Source organism: Anser brachyrhynchus, assembly GCF_964034855.1.
Source record: "Anser brachyrhynchus genome assembly, chromosome: 7".
Classification (NCBI taxonomy): domain Eukaryota; kingdom Metazoa; phylum Chordata; class Aves; order Anseriformes; family Anatidae; genus Anser; species Anser brachyrhynchus.
In genome coordinates, this window is record NC_137701.1 from 13679861 (window position 1) to 13694627 (window position 14767).

At 37.4% G+C, this 14767-nt stretch overlaps 1 protein-coding gene across 3 annotated transcripts in view; it reads right to left on the reverse strand.

The window, feature by feature from the left end:
• MPP4 (MAGUK p55 scaffold protein 4) overlaps positions 1-14767 on the reverse strand; it is a 28716-nt gene that overhangs the window by 6171 nt on the left and 7778 nt on the right. For all 3 annotated transcript variants that reach the window (XR_013953789.1, XM_080600427.1, XM_080600428.1), the window contains exons 2-14: positions 13227-13348; positions 12172-12249; positions 11591-11671; positions 10903-11034; positions 10154-10235; positions 9152-9237; positions 8597-8668; positions 7960-8156; positions 6710-6774; positions 5925-5942; positions 4852-4890; positions 1109-1150; positions 52-222 (exon numbers count right to left, since the gene is read on the reverse strand). Coding sequence is in view for 2 of the 3 variants with exons in the window: in XM_080600427.1 (XP_080456553.1) it covers positions 52-222; positions 1109-1150; positions 4852-4890; positions 5925-5942; positions 6710-6774; positions 7960-8156; positions 8597-8668; positions 9152-9237; positions 10154-10235; positions 10903-11034; positions 11591-11671; positions 12172-12249; positions 13227-13348 (1185 nt within the window). In the remaining variant the exon portion in view is untranslated. The remainder of the gene's footprint in view (positions 1-51; positions 223-1108; positions 1151-4851; positions 4891-5924; positions 5943-6709; positions 6775-7959; positions 8157-8596; positions 8669-9151; positions 9238-10153; positions 10236-10902; positions 11035-11590; positions 11672-12171; positions 12250-13226; positions 13349-14767) is intronic.

A 14767-nucleotide genomic window follows, 5' to 3' on the forward strand; every position in this document is an offset into this window, starting at 1 on the left:
CCCCTCCATTACAGGCTGTGAAATTTGCATCAGAAAGTAATTACAGCTTACCCACTAGTACAATTAGTCTGTTCCGGTCTGCTGGATGCCGCTGGTACCTAACCACCTCCTCATATGGAGCTGCAAGAGTGCTGTAACAGCTGCTGGGGCACCGAGCATAGCATGACTGCTGGTTGTTCCAGGACTTCCTGCGACACAGGCGCATACTTCTGCGGAATCCAGCTGTAAGGAACAAAGGCATCAGCACCAAAAACCACAACTGAAATGCAAGCAGCTAGTTCTGTAGCCTAGAGTGTCTTCTTCTAAGCTAAACATATGATGCATTTTTGAGGTGTTTTTTAAACATTCATTTGACTGCTGTACTTAGTATATCAACTTGATCAAACCTCTGAGCATTAGAAGACACCTAGAAATGAGGTCGTCTCATTGAAAGCTACCTGAAAATTAGCCCAGAATTGAAGACCCCAAAAAGATGCCCAAAACAAGCCCAATGAGAAGTTTATAGCCATATAAAGCATCACTAGGAACAGACCAATTGTGCATTTTTTTTGGTGGTGGTGGTTGTTTTTTTTTGTTTGTTTGTTTTTGTTTTTTTTTTTTGAAGGTGTAGCTGTTACACTCTGCTAAAACAAATCTGGAATATTTGCTCCAGCCTACGGAATGAATCTCAGTATTTTACAGTGATCAATATGGTTTAGTAACAAGGACAAGTTTGTTGCTTCACCTCACCATCCAATTCTGTAAACCTCACTTTTAGGTCTACTTCTCTAATGAAAGCACTCAATTATTCTTGATGTATGACAGATAACAGAACGTTATGCTCTAATATAGAGAATCTTGAAATAAGCGAAGTCTAGCAGCCAGTCAAATAAAATGGTGATGGCCAGGTCTCTGTAGAAATCTAACGTGGAGAGGCTCAAATGGAGAGAACAAGTATTAGTATAAGGGAAATGACTTCCTGAGGTCTGGAAAACAGAGCAAGTAGAATTCAATTCAGTAAGTCTTTAGGTGAAGTGAAGAAACTTGAAGAAATTTGATTGAAACTTCATGCAAACATTTAATCTAAATCAAGCCCCAAACACCTTACTTATCTTTAGTCACTGCATACCAATAAAGACTCGTTGACCAAATTCACCAAATTCTTCCTCTTCTAGAACAAGAAAAAAAATCTCATGAAGGTAAAAGGAGAGTGAAAGTTTAAGAGCTAAATGGCTAGCAATTATTTCTGATCCCACATGAGAAGTCTTGCAGTAAACATAAGCCAGTGCTATGATCTATCTAATTTTAAAAGCACAATGCTCCATAATATGAAATATTCAAATGTGACCAATATTTCTATAAGAGAAAATGTTAGCTTAGAAAGTCATGTTGTTTTTAAATTAGATCTGGAACTTGATGTTTTATTTGTTCAATTTCTAAGATACCTAGATACCAGACAATGTTTCTGAATACTTCAAGTACAGCAAGAACTCTGCATAATTTAAACTTTGCAGATTAAACCTAGCTTAGAAGAATTCTTTAGTTATAACGTTAAAATAACCAACAATTCAATAGCTTAAAACAAGAAATAAAAAATAAATACACAAGTCAATTTCTCTGCCCAATAGCATATTTGGAAAATGCAATACGCATCTGCTCAGATCATTCAGGTAGAACAAAGACTATTTTTTTAAACATCTTTATCTGTACACCTCAATGTCACAGAAAAATCTATTTCCTCCAATTTCTTTTGCCCCCATTCTCATGATGTTTCTTGAAATAATGTAACCACTCTGGTAAGTCTTCTAAATCTCGACATGCATTTTAAAGTGAAATTTCTTCTACGAAGCTCAAAAATATCAATTTCCCAGTAAATCGATGCTCTACCACAATACTCTAAAAGCAATTTTATCAATGTGATTTGAAGGCAACTAAAAAAAATGGTGATGGTATTTACATTTCTCTTCAAAAAGGACTCCTAATTTTCCCTAATTGTGCATATAGTTATCCAAGCTGTGTATTGCCTTTATTTAGCCCTTGCTAAATCAAGAATGAGATACAGAAGACATAAGCATAGGCCTTTTTTTTTTTAATCTTCATTTATTTTGAGCTACTATTCACATCTTTTTATGGACTTCTGCTTTATCTACCCTCTGTTCTATGGTATAGAGTGCAGCACGGAGTCCTACAGTGAACAGGCAAATCAGCTATCAGATATCGTAACTGGAGTGTAGTTCCTGGTAATGCAATAAACTCTGATAAATTCTAAAAGCCTACTGCTTACAGGAAATAGGGAGGAAAGAAAAGTTAAGTGTTACCTTCTTTAAGCTCCTCTGAGCGTTCAAAGACAGACATAGAACAATTAGTAAAGACTGTTTTCTCAAAATTAAGATAAAGTAACCAACCAGCATGACCCAAAACTTTTAGGAAATTTGGGAAAAGGCTATTGCAGGCTTTAAATCCAAAAAGCACCCAACGAAGCATGAAGCATGAATATTCAGTTCCCAGAAGACGACATTCAGCTACAGCACCTACTTCAGTAATTGTACTTGCAAAATATCTCACAAAGGTGTCCAGCTACTTGTTAAAGTAAAATGAAGGATAGAAAATATTTGTGATTTTATTCCTCTGTCTAAACACAGCAGAGAGCTGACTCAGCAGTGAGTACTGAATAGGATTTGCAAGTGTAATCCCCAAATGCAATTACCACTAATGTCCTAGTCTGAAAACAAAACAAAAAAATGTCTTGTAGATCTGCTGGTTCTGTGTTAAAAGCTTTGGGTACTGCTTGAGAGGTGGAAGAAAATCAACCATCTGTGATAGGAGAAGATCCTACTGGCAAGTCAAATGGAGATTAGCAGCAGGAAAGGTACAGTGGAAACATTTTGTCCACAAGATCACCAAATATCTCAAGCAAGAAGTTTAGCAGTAGTAGATTTATTTTAGTGGAAAACTTATTTATTTCAGAAGATTTAAGTTTCGCAGAACTCTGAATTTGCAGTAAATATATAGCTTCTCCCTACAAGGACCAGCTTGGTTAAAAAACATCACTGATGGACTGTATGACTTATGCATAAAGCATTCATTTCATAAAACCATTGTTTCTTGCATGCCAAACATGCATGCAATCAACAATTCAGAACAGCTTTCTTCTCTACTACATCAACAGCTCCTACAGGCACCGTGGAGTCAGGCCTTCTGTCACACTCAGTAAATCCCATTATCCCTTCTGACATCAATGCAGCCCCTGCTGTCGCAGCTTGCTCAGGTATAACTGATTAAGATTTGATACACATATCTGTTACTGATGCATTAGAAAACACTCACAATTGCATTGCCTCTGTGGGATAACAGAATAAAAACTTGACTGCTAAGGTAATCTGAGAGGAAGAAAAGACTAAAGCCAACAGGATTTTACAGAATGGCCTTTCAAGCCAGAATGGCTTTTAAAACTACAACAGTATTCTTGGTTTTGTCCTCTGCTTGTTTGTTTTTTGTTGTTGTTGTTTTTGTTTTTAATCCACTTGCTTTTCTGTGGACACACTTCTCACAGCAAAACAATAGCAAGGAATTCTGTTAGGCCAGAGGAACTTACCAGACTCAAAAGTTTCTTCATCTTTTTAGAAATCCAGATAGCAAAGATATTAAAAATAAATTAAAAAAATAAATATTTTCCTCCTATAGAACTTCATAATCAGAAATTAATTTTTCAGGCTCCTATCAGTCTGTCTCAAACACAGTTTTCCCCACTTCCTTCTACACAGAGGTTGCTAAAGTGCAGCTTGCCATTCCTGAATTAACAGTCTGGTCTCTCTCCACAGTCTGCCTTCTGGAAATCTGTTCAGAAACTGAAAACATTTGTTCTCCAATAGCATAACATGCAGTAAGTGGATGGGTGTACGAATCAGAAGACTCTTCATACAGAGTCCGTTTTGTATGTGTGTGTGACTGCAAATCCACAGTAGCTACTTCCATGTGAGGCAGACAATTTCATACCCCCTGCACAACATCAAAGGGGACTCAGGCTCATATCTGAGCCTACAGTTAAGGATGTGACAGTGACCACATCCTTACCCTCCAGTTAAGGATGTGAGAGGACTGAGGCCACCACGTTCAAGGCACTCCCACCATGTATGCAAAATCTAACACTGGAAGGCACGAGGCAGCTGATGGCAGTGGATCTCAATGGATTTAGGTACCCACATGCCCTTATAAACTTGGGGGCGATGTCTCAGATTTTCAAAGTTGCATTTAACATGATAAAAGTCATATGCTGGCAGTTTTTCAAGCCTCCTAATCCAATCCAAGTATAGACCGTACCAATTGCTTCAGAAAACTACAAGAAGTTCTGCAGCAGGTACTTACAGGATCATATCCCAACTTTCTGAAATACTTCAGGAAGAGGAGGAAGGAGCTATGCCACTTTAGGAAGCAAGTACTATTTACATAAATAACTATTCTTGCTCAGTTCCTAAAACTGTATTCACCTCAGATCAGATTCTGGACAATCAATTGTGTGGGTACGCAAAGATTACAATAATCTCTAGCACGAAATCTAGAATAGACAAAAGTTATGTTAACATTACACAGTTCAAACCTGAATCAAACAAGTTGGATCTTAGATATGTTTTTTGGGTGGTCCCTCATTTCAGCGCAATACCTCACTGTAAGCAGTCATTCACTGTACACCAGAAGTGCAGAAAGCCCATTTTAATACACTATCATGTTTCCAAAGTAAAAAAAGAATAAAAAATAAAAATTCTACAACTAAGTTCACTTAGAGAATGATTCTCTTTACCTGGGAAACAAAACCACACTTTGATTAGCTACTACTTTGAAGCAAACAGAATCATCTCAAGTGAATTCAGTTACCTGTTTCCACACACTTCTCATCAATCTGCATGTCATCCTCTGCAGATCAACACAAGAAGAAAAAAGTTATATGAATCAGAAAAAAATGTGGAGGAAATAAAATCCTTACAGATCTTACAAGACTGAACTCAGACATCAGAAAGAAAAGATATGAAGCTCAGATCAGTTTTAGACATCTTCATGGACTTCAAGCACTGCAACTCCAACATCACCATCTTTAGTGAGCAAAAGACTGCTCTTAAACTAGTGCTTTGAAGCGTTTATGACCAAGAGGTGAACATGTCTAATTTTAATTGTTTTTGAAGTAGTAAGAGGTTTAACATGGCTGTTGCTCTATTCATCCTATAGAAATCTATTATTATAAATATTACCATGACAGAACAATTTCCACTCACTCTATTCTCTCTCATAGCCTGTGTGTACACCTTTCTAGTATGTTTTGCTCAAGAAAATGGTTTTATTTGGTTGATCTTTAGTTATTTTCAAATGGAAAAAAAGAAAATATCAATTCAGCTCCCTCTCCATGCCCAGACTACATCAATTCATGTCCCTGAAATCTAACGTCAGTGTTTGGGCAATTTCATGGGCTCACAATACTGTACTGTTTGGGTGTTCTTTTCTTGTATGCCCCTGCAGACAGGCCCAGCAGCAGCTATTTTCCAGTTTCAGGGCATCTGTCAACCATATTCCTCCAGTCCCAATAAACTACTGCCTCCATACTAAGCATTTGCCCAAAGGTATCCTTTAAAGGAATACTCTCTTGGAATTGCTCAGGTGAGCTGCTGAAGATGGGAGAGAGAGTGGGGAAAGCAGTTCTTCTTTCCTTAAAGCACCCCATCCAAAATCTCAGTTATCTACCAGATAATGCACAGCTTAATTTTCCGCTATTAGAAAATGTAGGCTTCTACTATTTCAAGCAAACAAAAGACTTGCACACAAAACAGGAACTAAGCTAATACATGCAAAAGAAACTCAAACCACCTTATTTCTGGCAACTTTTTAAAAAAGTAAGAAAAAAAGCAATGTTGCTTCTAGGTACAGACATGCAGTGTAGCCCAGGCACCATCTCCTACCTTCTTCCACAGTGCTTACTGCCCAGTGTATCATATCCATTGAAGCAGTTAAAATGCAATAAAATTATTGTGAAAGAGAGCTCTAACAAAGTAATCAGTGCGATAAGAATCCTACACAATGAAAAACACTTAATCTGAGAGTTATCACAACAGGAAAAATGATAATTTTATGCAAGTATAAAGAAATAGTGGAAAAAGTGGTGAGAAAAAACAGGATGAACATTCTTTGTTGGGGAGTAAGTACCAATTTACAGAAAGTTAAATGATAATTGGCAGAGGATAATGTTTCTGGATTGTCACCACAAGTAAACCCACAGGCAGTATAGCTTATCTTACACTGAGGAAAAAAAAGTTACATCTTTCTCTCAATACTGTTATGTCGAAGAAATTTTCTAAACATACTGCAAAGCATTTTCCAGTGCAGAACTGTTATATGTGTCTCTGGAAAGTCACTAGGCTAGCACCTTTGTCACTTCAGACTTCCTCACACCCAATTCTATGGACACAGAGAGCTCCTAGCTCTTACATATTTCAGAAGGAACTTAATTCTTCGCTTCTCTCAGACACGTCCCAAGTACACTGGAGATGACCACCAGCATCAGTCTGCCATATAATCTATCATTTAGTAGGTATTTTCAAGGGAATACTCTAAACACCCTTCTGAAGCGGCTCCAGAAACAATGTCTTTTAATTAAACCAAATTTGCATGAGCTTATATTTCAGTATTCTGGGAAGTAGAAACAAGACTTCTTCCTACTCTACCATTCCAATAACTTTTTACTCACACATTGATGATTTGAGACAGAGGTGGGGCTGGAAAGGTTGAGACCACCAGAATTCTCGCTGCTTCCTGCGAAGAAATAAATTTAGCACAGTTTAAAAAAAAAGAAATAATCTGTCCACAAGGGCATTATGCTCCAATCAGATTCACTGACTATGTATAATATCAATCAGTACGGAGCTGGTAGAAGACACCAAGAATGGAAATATTAACAATGTTTTAGCCCATTGCAGAGTGCTCAAAAATAGCAGACACGCTACCATAACCACCTAAAGGCAATTTCCAAATCAGCAGCCCCGAAGTATTTTCGATTAACATGTAAGGACAGGCACATTAGCCATACTGTTCTACAGACTTGTAGAAATTAGAAGAGCGCCTTCTGCTTCCAGCCTCAAATCACAGTTCGGTGTGATTTCAACTTCCATTATAAAAACTTCAGCCACATTTATATGTAGCATAAATCATAGCTTATCATATGGACCTGCTTGAGCAAGGGGGTTGGACAATATGACCTCCAGAGGTCCCTCCCAACCTTAACTATTCTGTGATTCTGTGATTAGAAGGCCTTGCATGGCCTTGTATTTTCCTGAGGGTAACATAGATGGGACATGGTAAGAGGAGCAAACAAGTGTTCTACAGCAGTTTAACTTCTGTTTACAGTGGATGCTTTCAGAAACAAACAGTAGGATATTTATGCAGAAAACAGGCAAGGAATCCTTGTTTCTCCTCAAGCATTCCCTCACCCCTCCCCAGCCTCCTTTTCATCTGGTCACATGAGTTTTGACCAATGCTGAAGAAGTTACTCATGCCTCAATTCTTTCATTTATTTTTTAATTTTAAAGATAAAACTGTGCTCCTATACCATACATTTTAATATCCCACACTACTCCCCACAGCTTTTTTTTTTTCTTTTAAATCATTAATGATGGTCCTAAACAGTCAGGGCCCTTAATTTCAGTTCAACTTTCAGATGCTATGCTCCACTAGACGGCTTTACAACTAGCAAAAAGACTATGCAACTGCTGTGGACTTCTTAGACTTGGATTTCAGATGAAACAGGTATTTTCAAAAGCATGTTCTCATACAGGTACTCTTAAGGAAGGAGCAAGAAGACCAGTAAAAAGAAGGATGCTTGCTATACCACTGAATCCTACTGCTATGACTGGTAAAAGTTGAATAGTAGCAAACAGTAGCAAAAGCTGAATAACTGGATTATTTTTGGACTGGAAAGCAGACAAATTAAGGCTTCTTTACCTTTTAAGAAGATTATTTGAGGGTATAAGTCCAGCACAGGCACTGAGATCTGAAACTTTCCTGGCCTGCCACCAGAGAGCATCATTCTGGTCCACAATCTGAAGTATTTCACCCTTCTTAAAAGGCAAACCTGCATCAGCACACGGTATGGCAGGATCTTGCAATGGACAGTAATCTGCCATTGCTCGCACATATAGCTGGCAAACAAACAAAAAAACACAACATGGTACAACATGAGCTTTATAATCAAAGCCAGGTGTGGCTGCTACTTAAGTCAATTAATGATGAAGTCATGTTCAAAAAAAAAGATCAAGCACTGATTCCTATCTATTCACTGGGGAAAAGGGGGGCAAAGAAAGAAGCATTGTAAATCACAAAAATTCACCTTTATTCTCTAGATGACTCCAAAACTGTCTTTACCTTTAACACAACTGTATTTCAGCTTACTATACTAACTGCTTCAGCAACAGCGTATTGACATCAGATGAGAGGCAGCAACTAAGGCAAGTAACACTTTAAGGACTGCAGTAAACTTGTAAGGAATACCATGTCTTTATATACCAAGGCATCACACCCCTACGCGGATACTATTGTTGCAACTGCTTACATTAACAACCTGCAAAAAAGTGCATCTTACTGTTGTTTGGTTGCTGACAGGACGATCAGAAACTGGAATCAACTTGAACATAATTGTCCCCTGAGACAAAGCCTAAACAATAAAAGAAAGGAATAAAATATAATATGACTGGTATTCAACATAACCAATTTTCGTCAGCACAAACCTAACTAACACTGCATGGCTTTGAGGTTACTATATATAATGGCTATATTACAGCTGGAATTAGGCAGACTGAGTTAATATGACACCACTTTTTTTTTTATGTTTTTTTTTTTTTTTTTTTAAGTAGAATCAAGAAGGAAACTTCAAAATCCTTCTGAAAAATTTTAATTCTGTGAAATCAGTGTGTGGTGTGTTTTTTTTTCCAGATGTGTAGTTTCTTTAAGCCTGAATTTGCACAAGACATTCTAATTTCATGAGCAGCTGTGAACTTCATCCACAGCAAAGAAACAATCTGAATTTTCTGTTATAAGTTTCAGACTGGGCAAGGGAGGTGGAGGGTACAGACAGGTAGGGAAGAAGAACAGTATATGGTTACTTCTCAAGTAGAAAATAATTCAATAGATTCAATACCAGAATATTAATAACTTGCTCAGGCTCAAGTCCTTCAACAGGAACTCCATTTACTTCCACTAGTTTGTCTCCAGCATACAACAACCCTACGGGGAAAACAACGATGAAAGCAGCAGCAGAAACATTTTAATATAGCTTTATTTCCTAAAATCATTTCTGAACATCTTCCACCTAAACCCATTACACTAATAAATCATGAGACTTGGAAACAGACCTTTAGAAATTCCCTATCACTTGGGTGCAGAGGGAGGCCTTGGGACCCCTTTAAATCTTTCATAAAGTCTCCACAAGATTGTTTACTTTTACTGAACAATTAATGTCAATTATAATAACTCAAATATTAATCCAACTAGAAACACACTCAACTATTGCCTACCGTTTCTGTGTAGAGAAGAAAACAGAAGCCAGACAACACCAACAGAAGCATTATAATGATTGCAATTCAATTTTATTTCCGATGTTTTACATTTTAGTTCCATTTCCGAAGGAACATGGAACACATGCAATTCTAGGATGACTAAGTAGTAATGTTTCCAAGGAAACTCCATTAAGTTTGCTTAGCAACTAATGCTACCAAAATGTTTAGTTGACTAGTGTAAAGAAGTATTACTATGTATTCCTTAGAGCCCTTTATCTTATGGAAGGATATATCTGTAGTCTGTGATTTTATTTCTCCATTAGGGAATGAGCTGCCAGTATTCATATTACAACACAGTTCTGGTTATTAACAATCAATCTCATGACAGATTTATGTATTCTTTCTGCCAACATCTGGATAATGAAAAGCTGCATTTGTACCTCAACTCTCAAAATATATCATGTTCATATGAAAATGAAAGCAGAATCAAACCCACTACAACATATCACTGCTTACACAGTGCTGTCCAGTGTACATATCTCCTTGCTCATCACACAAGATGAATTGTAGAAGCAAAGCTATTTATTTCAAAATATCTTATTTCAAGTTTAAATTTGTATTATGTTGCTTCAAATTATACATACCACTTCTGTCTGCTAGCCCACCATGGATCACACGGGCAACTGTTATGTCACCCGTTATCTCATGGCGCTTAATGGTGGCACCCTGGCAAACAAAGAAAAAAACACTGAAGAATCTTTAAGTTTCCTTTCAAATCATAAGCCTGATCTCCTTTGCAATGACAAAAAGGCATTGAAAGTTGCATCTTTTAAACACAACACACAGATCTAGCAATAACGTATCAATAGTAGTACTATTGCACTGTACACTAAGTCCTTCAACATCCTAAAGTCCCATCATGCTAAAATAACCACGATGACCAACTGTGAGAAATCTTTACCTCAAATATTATACCTATCTTTTCCTAAAGCAGATTAGTCAAACTATACAATGTTCTCAGCCTATAAGCACAAATGAACCTTTCTGAGTTTTTCTTCCTTTCCTTCCTTCCTATTTTGGCCAAGGGAATAGCTCTCAGTCCTATTTGCATTTTGAATTTCCCAAGATAAAAACATCTGCCAAATGTTCAGACCCTGACTGGACAAGGCTCTGAACAACAAGCTCTAGTTGTGCCTGCATTGATCAGGAATAGATGGTCTCCTAATGCACTTTCCAACCTCAACAATTCTTGTGATTCTCTGATTCTCTAAGAACTAGACAAGTATGCACACAATCTCTGTAATGTTCCTAGGAAAAAAAAAACAATATGCATGTGATGCACTATGCAATACTCAAGATTAAGTATTTTGACAGACATCAGAAAACTCCCTACCAGAGGCTGGTTGTTTTTCACTAAGCAGACAATCCTCATGGCTTCCTCATTTTCAGGTATGTTGTCTGGCAGTGGTGGAAGTGTTGGTTCAAAATCTTTCTGGGCCACAGTATCATGAGCAGATAGCATGGCCTGTTACAAACAAAAACAAACAAACCCATCGGCAAAGATCAGACAATAAAACAGATTTTTAACTGTGACAGGTCAGGACACAGAAATCAGAGACTAAGTTCTCAAGTAGACATAAGTCCTTTTCACACCTTGACGACAACTTCTTTCCACTTGGAAATTTAAACTGTGAAAGAAAGTTTTAAGAACAGTTCCTCTCTTTACTTCTTCTAGAAAACTTACAAAAGATGAAACATTTCTATTTGGAGCTTTAGGGTAAGAACACAAGTTACACACCACATAAACTTTGGTTTTGTAGTTCTGTATCAACTGCTCAGAATTTAACTTTGTAAGAAACATCTCTCTCAAATGTAGTCCCTAATAAAATGCAGCACACTGCAAATGCAGGTACTTCAGATACAGTCCTCATCTCAATTCTCAACTAGGTTAGCTCACGACTAAGGAAACTAAGCCTCTTCTGGGTCCTTTGCCAGTTTCCATGAGCAGCTGTCCATCTGTTCTCATTCCCATTCCAGATATCTCTATGAGACAACTCTTTCTTTTCTTAAGCAGCACTTGCCCTTAAGTGTGGGGCTCGCAGTAGTCGTCTTAGCTCTTTGATCTCTCCAGACTGAGGGGCTTCACGTAGCAACTCCACCACCTGATAACATAAGAGAATAAGCACAGAGACTGGTTATGGAGGACAATAAAGTATTTTAAGATCTGCATATTATATGACTAAAGAGCAGATATATAATGCTCTAGAATTAGACCATATTACCATAGTTGCACATTACTCAGGCAGGCATAGTTTAGTTCAGGCACAGTGCCACGTGCTCTAAATTAGCTTTTATATGCCTCAACTGATATCATCAGTGTCAGTTTCTCCACTTGGTCATTAACTCTCATTAATTCAGAATTTAGTAGTTAATTATTAATTAGAAAAAATACAAAAATATACTTGTCAGGGCTCATGCAGTCTAGCAATGACAGCTGTATTTATTTCTTATCCCTTTCAACACAGGGACAGTTACCAACTGTTGAACATGTGAAGAGAGAATCTTTCCAGTTTATATAGTGTACTCACACCTGAGACAAAATAAATATTAAACATGTTTATTTGCAGCTAAGTAAAACAATACACTGTGTACGTAGTCTTACCTCACGATTCAATGCACGCGCCTGCAGCGTGACAGGCATGGGCCTTTTTCCAAGGTAGTTTTGGAGGCATTCATAAATCTGTTGCATGCCATGACAGACAAGACAATGCAATGATGACATGATCTGTTCTCTTGACTATATAGATACATACACAACACGCAAAGGACACTATTGCATTTCCAGGAGTTTCTCAACACAACTAGAGCTACAGATTTCTATCTTTATTGGATCTTATTATCTTCTGATCTCAATCTTTAATGTCTAAGGGATCTGGAATTGATTCTATAATTAATGGTCTTTCCATATTATCATCCAGCTAGCCAGATATGCTGCAGTTTTTAATTTTCCAATGAGAAAATCTGATTACACAGGACAGTGGCATGACAGCATCGATTCTTTGAGTTGTGGCTTTCTTTCTTTCCCAAGTCGTGGGGCCTGATTAACAAAGTAAAATTTAACTTAAAATAAATTGCATTATTTAGAATAGCCATACAAGCATTATTATCCATTGGATTTTTTTCTTCTTTAAAATGTAAAGATTTTTTAAAGCCTTGTTAGAACAAAAAAAAAAAATGTATAGAATTTGTCTTATAAAGAGATATGGCTGTTTCAGACAGAAGCACCCCCCAAAATTCTGCTCTGTAACAATGTGCAATGTTCAACTGAACACAAGATCAGTGTGGCCAAAACCAGATGGTGTAATTTCACAAACATCCACGCCAAGAAATGGGAAACAACGCCAGAGATTTAAGAGCACAAAAAGACAGCTGAACAGTGCTGTGCTCAGCCTGTGTTTCCACACCCACAGCCTTAGAGCAGACATGTCAAGTAAGGACTTTAGTGTCTAGGACATTACAAAAGAGAAAACATTTTTTTTATCCTTAAAGCAAAAAGGGTTTTGTTCACCTTGACTGCTGCTGTCAGTCCCAAGATTAGGACTAGTAGCAGTTAGTGTAATTAAATTTTTATTGTTCAGACATGGCAAAATAAAATAGCTATTCCCTAGACACCGCTCTCCAAGAAACCTTCACCCTCATAGCTGAATATTATTTTACCTTTAAAAGTGCTTGCAGCCAGTGAGATCTGAGCAGGTCGTATAACATGCCAACACCATTGACATCTCTTTTACAGAGCAAACTCAGTTCTTGTAGCACTAGAGTCAGAACATGAGACAAACCTGAGTCCAAGAAACAGAAAAGCGCAACACATTTCAGTACAAATAGATCAACCAAAGCCAATCAGTGACCCAGACCTCTGAAAAGCAACTTGCCTCAGTTTATACTTTCAAGAAATACATACTGATTTTCTGTCTGCTCTACTTGTTCCTTGCAATCAACTCTGTTGTATAAGAGATTTTTTCTCTTATGTTATTCATTAGGGTTTGGTCAAGACCAACAATTTTAAAGTGACCTGTGAGAAAAAACGCATGAGGAATCCCATACGTATCAGAAGACTGAGTTCAAACTCAGACCTCCTACTAAGAAGAGGCAGGCATAAAAAATTGCCTTGTTCATTTTATAGGCTTTTCGTTTAGATGACCCACTGTTCAAGCCAGGGACCACGTCTTTCTTCATGTTTGAGAAGTACAGACATTCTGGAGGACATCACTAATAAAATGCATCATCCCATTAAATATATACTGCTGTCAGACACTCAGAACACTTCCCAGAAAATAGGAAGAGCTGTTCTTACTGTTCAAAAGTAGCATTTGATCTGTTAGGAACAGTATTCTAGTACAGTGGGGGGATGGGGGAAAAGACAGTGTTCTTCTAAAATCTCAAGGAACCGAAGGTAAGATGTGACAAATAGATGAGATTTTATGCAAAACCAGGTCTAGATACCGAACAGATTTTAGTGAGTGCATGGAGTTTACTTTAATCTCACCATTAAGACTGTAACTAGAAGCTTTACTTTTTTTTTTTAAATATAAAAAAGCAACATTAAACATAGCATTTTTTAACAAGCAATACTGTAATACAGGAAATATGTTGAAATAGAAGCTACTAGCATCTTGATTTTAATCAAAATAAAAAATATTTCTTAAAACTACAGCTCATCCAGCAGACTCACAATGACCAAGCACTCTCTGATGCATATAGCATAATCAGCTGCCATTATCCAGTCACCACAGCAAACCTGAACACAGAAACCAGCTCTTCTCTACTTATTTCTCTCCTGAGAACAATTTTTACAGCCACTGACAGCTGTTTCCTTTATCAACTCTAGACTGTGTGTTGCTACCAACACTTGTGTTGGATCTGTCTTCAAATTTAATTTCATTATGCAAGCATTTATACAGGTGCTTCCTTGCTAAGTTTCTGCAGATAGGACTTCTACCTCTATCGTTAGGCAGAACTGTTGAATATCCAAACTCTGAAGCCTGGGAAAGTACCTCATTATCAATTACCTGTTTCTGGAAAGCAGACATCTAAACACTTACATAAATAATGATTAAGATCCATGAACTCTGTGAACCCTGACTGTAAGCCCCATAGGAAAGTATCTCCCACAACACAGTTAACTTTAAAAAGATTCTCTTCTATAGGTAATTCCTACTGCCTAGTAGGATGTTAGCTTTAGTTAAAATACTTGAAGA